The sequence below is a fragment of the Petaurus breviceps genome, unplaced genomic scaffold (assembly GCF_028583685.1).
Source record: "Petaurus breviceps papuanus isolate PSGF00001 unplaced genomic scaffold, PetGlider_PUasm1.0 129, whole genome shotgun sequence".
NCBI classification, from domain to species: Eukaryota; Metazoa; Chordata; class Mammalia; order Diprotodontia; family Petauridae; genus Petaurus; species Petaurus breviceps.
In genome coordinates, this window is record NW_027185665.1 from 11,627,526 (window position 1) to 11,634,779 (window position 7,254).

Consider the following 7,254-nt stretch of genomic DNA (forward strand, 5'->3'; position numbering starts at 1 on the left):
GGCTAGGTGGCACAGTGAATAGAGCACCAGCCCCGGAGTCAAGAGGACCTGAGTTCAAATCCAGGTCTCAGACACTTAACACTTACTAGCCATGTGACCTTGGGCAAGTCACTTAACCCCAATTGCCCTCCAAAAAGCCAAAAATATATACATATACGTGTGTGTGCATATATATATATATAAGAACAAGTATTCCCTCACTACTCTCCCTATCCTCCCCCTTTCTGGTTTTTCTATTCTTATAACTTGCTTTGTCTTGATTCTCTCCAAAATCTCCCTCCTTCCCCTTGTCTGTTGCATTACTCTTCTGGGAAACTTTTGTGTCGTGGTCATTTTGGGAAGGGCTCCAGCTTCCCTCTCCCCTTTCTGCCACCCCTATATATGTTGTTTTCCTCATTTGATGTTTGAGTTCTTTGAACATAGGGACTGCCCTAGATGCTTTTATTTCCCTCCAGTTCCTGGCACAAAGAAATCACTAAATAAATGTTATCTATTGATCTATCTGATCTATCTTTCTATCTATCAGGTGTCTATGTCATAGTCATTCAGGTAACTGGAGCCTAGGATACTTAAACTGGGCAGTGGTAAACTTTTATTTTACTGACTATTCCTCATTTTGTTTATTAAGATGACAGATAAGACATCTCCACCAAAAGTAGTAAGTGCTTTCTACTTGAGTGAGAGCAGTGAGCTTTAACACATTCCAAGGCATTTGGAAACCAAAACTGAGTCTCTACTCAGAAGTTTGCCTGTAGATGGAAGTGAATTATTTTAGATAGTACTTGTGATTACAAATACATTTAAATATATTTAGCTTCCCAGAAAACAGGGCATACAACCCCCCGCCCCTTCATTACCTAAGCATATTGAAATGTTTTGCACATTCTATTGCATTGTACGTAAAACAGTAAGTGCTCAATAAATTTTTGGAGGAATGAGTGTATGACAAATTTGTTTTAAAGTTTTTAGAAAGGTTTGAAATAACCATTATCTCATTGTTTGGATGAGCCCACCAATATCTTAATCTTTGTTTAAAGATACACAAAATATGGAAGTACAGAAGTTGATTTGTTAAAGTCAAGTTAGTGGTTGATATAGTATGCATATACATATGTAAGTTTGCAGGCATAAATTGGTGTGCTGGAACCAACTTGAAAAGGCCCCAAAGAGCTAATTATTAAATTTTCAGTATAAGCATTTAAAAATCAGATAATTTTTAATCGGTTGATTTTAAAGACTTATGGTAGTGAGTGAGAAAATGTTGGTAATTTAGAATAAGCTTAAAAGGGTGTTTTGAGATTTGCGAGATCCTGTAGTTAAATATTTTACTACCACACTCCTGTATCCACATCTCTATCTTTCTACCTCTATCTATATCTTTTCATTGATGGCACTATCATAGGAAGAGCACTACATGATTTAGAATTCATCGTTAAATCAATTCAACAACAATTCAAATTGCATACAATTTTATCTTATTTCTATTTTGTTTTTCAAATGAGTTTTTCATGGATGATTTAACTTTTACTTAGGAGATACTACATGGAATATATGTTGCATTCTATAAAGGAGAACAAAAGGAAAGGAGGAGACAGGAGGCAGGCAGCTTGAGACAATAGGAAGTGTGCTAGATTTGGAGTCAGAGGACATAAGTTTGAGTCCCTGCAAGACTTTATTATGTGTTTGACCTTAGTTAAATCATGTAACCATTTGGGGTCTCAGTTTGTTCATCTGTAAAATCCCAGGCCTCGACTCAGAAATGTCTAAGGTTCTTTACAATTCTAAATCTACAATCCTTAAGGAGTTTGTGTTCTAATTGGCTAAAAAGGATGAATGAAGGAAATATTAAGAGCACACAAGAGAAGAATCTGAATGGAAAATCCTTAGCAGCACTTAATCAATACCAGTTGTTACAATCGTATTTACAAAGGGCATGCTGTGTGCACAGCACAGTGCCAAGATCATACTGTGTATGTAATACATATTAAGGATACTCCTGCAATTAATGTAGCCAGGAAGGGCTACTGATGTTTCTTAACCCACAGTCAACATATACTCCCTTTAGAAAGACCAGACCATCCATATGCATCTATATGGACCTAATAGGAAAGATCACAGGTTTATGGATTTAGAAGGAGAAGGAACAGGGACTGTAGATGGCATTTAGTTCACAGGGGCAACTAGGTGGTGCAGTGTATAGAACACTGAGCTTGGAATAAGGAAGGCTCATCTTCCCGAATCAGGCCTCAGACACTTATTAGTGGGTGTGACCCTGGGCAAGTCACTTAACCCAGTTTGCCTCAGTTCCTCATATTGAATTAGAGAAAGAAATGGCAAACTACTCCAGTATCTTTGCCAAGAAACCCCCAAATGGGGTCACAGAGAGTCTGAAATGATTGAACAGCAACAATTCACTCTCTTTTTTCAGACAGGCATTTCAGATAGTAGTGTCGCATGACTAAGAATGGACAGAGCAGGGCTTTAATCCCAGTCTTCCAACTCCAAATCAGTCTTCCCCCCACTTCCAATTGTGTTGATTAATCTTCCAAAAGTTGTCATAGTAGTATGTTTAGAGTCTGGACGCATTCAGTCATCCTTCAGTAACAACACTCTCCAGCTTGTTTTTGGAGAACATGTTCCATATAGTTCTTACAAATAATTCTACTCTCTGGAAAAGTTGTACACTGAGGAAAGGGAGAATAAATTTAACTGCTCCCTGACAGATTTTTTTGATGCCTTTTAATTCTAACCTTGCTATAGTAACACAATTTATGGTTTCTTAAAGCTGCCTCTGATGGGTTGGAAAAAAATACAACCTACCTCACAAACATATTTTATTGATGTTACCATCTTATCTCTTTCAAATCAACTTATCATACAAGAGCTGCTGAGTCACCTACTCTTAACTAAGAAAATGAAAGTTATAAAATCAATGTGGAAATGCTATATTTGAATGGGGGGAAAATCAAATGGAAGAGGTGAAAAAAATCCATATATATAAAAATTATCTTGAGATTAGTTGTTTTTTAAAATCTATCTCTCTGGGCAGCTAGGTGGTTCAGTGGATAGAGTGCAGGGCCTGGAGCCAGGAAGACCTAAGTTCAAATCCAACCTCTAATGCTTTCTAGCTATGTGACCCTGGGCAAGTCGTTGTTTGCCTCATTTTCCTCATTTGTAAAATGAACTGGAGAAGGCAATGGCAAACCACTCCATTATCCTTGCCATGAAAACCACTAAACGACAAATCTATCTATCATTAGATTGAAAGCTCTTCAAGGACAGGGATGATCTTTTGCCTTTTTTTCTTTTTGTCTCCAGAGCTAAGCACAGTGCCTGGCACATAGTAGGCACTTAACAAATGTTTATCTATCCATCTCTGTCTGTCTGTCTGTCTATCTATCTGTCTTTTTGTCTGTCTATCTGTCTGTCTGTCAATATGTCTGTCTTCTCCTAAAAAATATGCTTCTAATGGAATCTCCTTGCCAGGAATTAGCTCTTACAGATGGAAAGGTATCACATCACTGATTTAACTAAGTTAATCTAATGACGGGTCTGGCAGCAGAAGGCAAGAAGCATTTAGTTAAGTACTGGCTAATAGAGATTCAATGAGACAATGTTACAGATAACTAAGTAGTGATAAACAAGCTCAAGTGGAAGACAATAACCCTACTTTATGAAGATGACAGAAGGTGTTCACTTCGGAATTTCAGAACTTCCCCCGTTTTGCCTCTGCCCTGACAGTGGGGCTGATTTTTTAAAGACTCCCACTGGAATATTCCGTCAATACTGCAGCAGGATCTGGAGGGGGGGATGAGTTGCTGGTATACATTTTGATGTTCTTAACATGCAGAGAGAACTTTCCTAGGACTAAGAAAGTCAGACTAAGTCCTCTGACACTGCCAGAGGTAGCAGAGAGCTCACATAGAAAGAAATGAAAATACATTACACTGACTTCTTCCTGTCCCGAAACCTCGATCAACAGCAAGTGTTGGGAACGGCACAGGGCGGAGAGTGAACTGGGGATGGGGGTATCCACATGTCGGAGATGGCAAAATTCCTGGGTACTGGGCACTTTCTAGCGTTGGCACTGGGATGGCACTAACAACAGCTGCAAAACAAAGAATGTAAATTCATTTTATTTTAAATCCAAAATGTTTCAATAAGAAACCGAAAGGACACAGACAATTTTGACAAAAGAAAAAAATGTAGAGTTATCCCATCCACATTGCAGGGGTTAAGGATACAGTGGCCCCGAGACTTGGAAAAATCCCATAAAGTTTTTTGGCCCTCACTTCATACTAGACAAGAAGTCAGATTTTTTTTTCTTTTTCTTTTATGGGGTGTTGATATTATAAAATATGATACATATATTTTATGTATTTCTGAGTTTCTGAACTTTTTCTGTGTCATTTGCTGGCCTTTGTGTGTCATCTGTGACTTCTGCAAAACTTCCCCAAAACTCTCATTTAATTTTTTATGCCAACTTGTGACATATTGAAACTCTGATGGGGAAAGTCAAGATGTAAAAGGGATAACTATATATATATTTGCAAACTTTGAAGTGCTACATGAAAGCTAGCTGTTATTCTATCATATCATCATTATATCATCATCATTATAATTGTTTCCCACAACTGTGACCCCCTAAAACTTAATTTTTTTGTTTTTACATCACTTCATTTCCAAATATGTCCTTCCCTTCTCCCCTATCCAGAAAGCCATCCCTTAAAAGACTGAATAAAAATTAAAAAAAAATTTCTGCAAAATATATGTTATATCTATCAATTATATAGTGATTTGAGGAAGTTGATACTATTATTATACAAATTTTACAGATGAGGAAACTGAGTTATAAAGAGGATTAAGGACCTGCTCAGAGTCACACAGGCTGGATTTGAATTAAGGACTTCCTAACTCCAAGTCCAATGCTCTATTCACTATGCCCCTGCTGCTGCTTCAACTAATCAACACATCAACTGGATCAGAAAGGATGTCAATGTTCATACTGAGTCTTCCACCTCTTTAGTAAAGGGACTGAGGTTCATTTTCATATTTCTTCTTTGGGGCCACACCCAGTCATTATAATTAACCAGCATTAAATAACTTTTTTTTTTATTTTGGAGAGGAGAAGATATGGGCAATTGGGGTTAAGTGACTTGCCCAAGGTCACACAGCTAGTTTTATGTTAAGTGTCTGAGGCCAGATTTGAACTCAGGTTCTCCTGATTCCAGGGCCAGTGCTCTATTCACTGTGCCACCTAGCCACCCCAACATTTTTTTTAATTGGAAAGTATTACTGTTTGAATTCATAAAATGCTTCAATATTGAAACTATGCACTTCATGCAATAAACATATGAATGTACATATAATTAGGGACAAAACATTCTGTCTTTTTAAAAGAAATCATATTGTTACAGTTGACTCAATTATTTTGGTCACCTTACAGAACTAGGACAAGGCATGGTCAGTCACATTGATTGACAGCTTTTGATGGTTTCCAGCAATATGGCAGTCAGTACAATCAGTTTCATTAGAAGAAAAATTATAGATCCAATGATATACTCTCAAATATAAACTAGAGGTGAAATAACTTGCATGATTTCTAACAGCTTCTCCAGTACTCTGTCAGGGAAAAATAGATATCTATAGACTGGTGCCTAACCACACTGTTAAAACTAGGAAGTTTAAATTCCATTCAACCAAGAAAGGAAGTCAATTTGAGTGATTTGGGATCTTGATGAAAAATACTCCTTTTCTTATAATATTCCCAAATCTTTAGGATTTCAAAAGAGAGGATTATTAATAGCTATTGGCACTACAATTTCTTCCTCCCTCTCTGTGAAAGTAGGGAAGGAAGTGATAGTGAAGGTGATAAAGGAAAATAATTCTTTTATATAATGAGAATCAATAGACCACATACTGTGCAAAGATAAACAGATAGTAAATATTGTAAACCAAAGGTCTAGCACTCAAGTTTCTACCACAGCAACTACATCATAGTCTAGGGTATTCAATTCACACTATCTGAAGTTACCTAATTAATTTCTATAGCACCTTTTATTTTGTACTTCAAAAACATTAATTAATCTGCTCTCTTACCCATAGAGGTATGTCATAATGATCTCCCTTCCAAAAGATGAATAATTTTGAATGCAGAGATTAAACGACTGGTCCAGAAAATATAAGACTATATAGTTTTAATAGGGACTTCAGGGGTCCAAATTCAAATTTGTTTCAAATGTTCTAGTCAACAGAGAATTCATTCAGCAAATATTTGTGTAGTACCTACTCTGTGTGTGGACCTCTATGTAATGGGAATGTAAATTTAAAGATCTTCCCTGCCCCTAGGCTAAAGTGCACCTGGAGCCTGGGGTAGGAGGCTTGTTTTTTAGTAGATACTTTTTGATTGGCCAGTGGGTCCAAAAGGTTGTTACATTCTCTGAGCCAGGAGAAGGCTATATAAGCCCTGATGTGAGGCTTTGTTTTGAGGCTCACTTTGAGAAGTGTTGTGTGATTTGATCTGGATTCTGGGAAGCCGTTGTTGAGAGCCCCCCTCGGCTTTGAAAAACCCAGATGTTGAAACCCAGATGTTGATTTGGTATGGATGTAATGGTTGGACAATTTGGAAATCTGTCTACTTGATCTGTTTTCCTGTTGTGATAATTCTGTCTGTATATTCTGAAGTTTGGGGTGCTGACCTTTTTCCCCTGAACTAGGTAAACGATACTTATTTGACTTATTAAAGTAAGCTTGTTAACCCATTTTGAGTTGCTTTCCTTTATCAAAGCAGATCCCAAGAACCTGTGTTGGAAGCAAACCCTGGGGATGCTTGAGGTGCTTGCTGCTAAACTCTATGAGGTATGGTGGGGGTGGGTCGGAAAGATACATAAGCAAAAAAGATTCTGCTCTCACAGACCTGGTGGTCAAGGGTATTTACTTTTGACTCCTACTCAAGTTGCATGGGGGCCATTAAGTACTAGAGTTTTAAAAATAAATCTGATGATTTTACACACTGCAGATAGGCTCAATCTCCAGCAACCTGCCTTGGATGAGAATCCTTAGTTTCTCAGGTCTCCGTTTTCACTTGTGAAGCATTTAGATCTACAACCCACCTTAAAAAAAATAACTCTATCTATCTATCATCTATCTATCTACCTACCTATCATCTATCTATCTATCTATCTATCTACCTACCTACCTACCTATCATCTATCTATCTATCTATCTATCTATCTATCTATCTATCTATCTATC

At 37.4% G+C, this 7,254-nt stretch overlaps 1 protein-coding gene across 1 annotated transcript in view; it reads right to left on the bottom strand.

Annotated features, from left to right (window-relative positions):
- LOC138173606 (netrin receptor DCC) overlaps positions 1-7,254 on the bottom strand; it is a 1,060,615-nt gene that overhangs the window by 55,067 nt on the left and 998,294 nt on the right. The window contains exon 27 of the mRNA XM_069103651.1: positions 3,947-4,108. Coding sequence (XP_068959752.1) covers positions 3,947-4,108 — 162 coding nt within the window. The remainder of the gene's footprint in view (positions 1-3,946; positions 4,109-7,254) is intronic.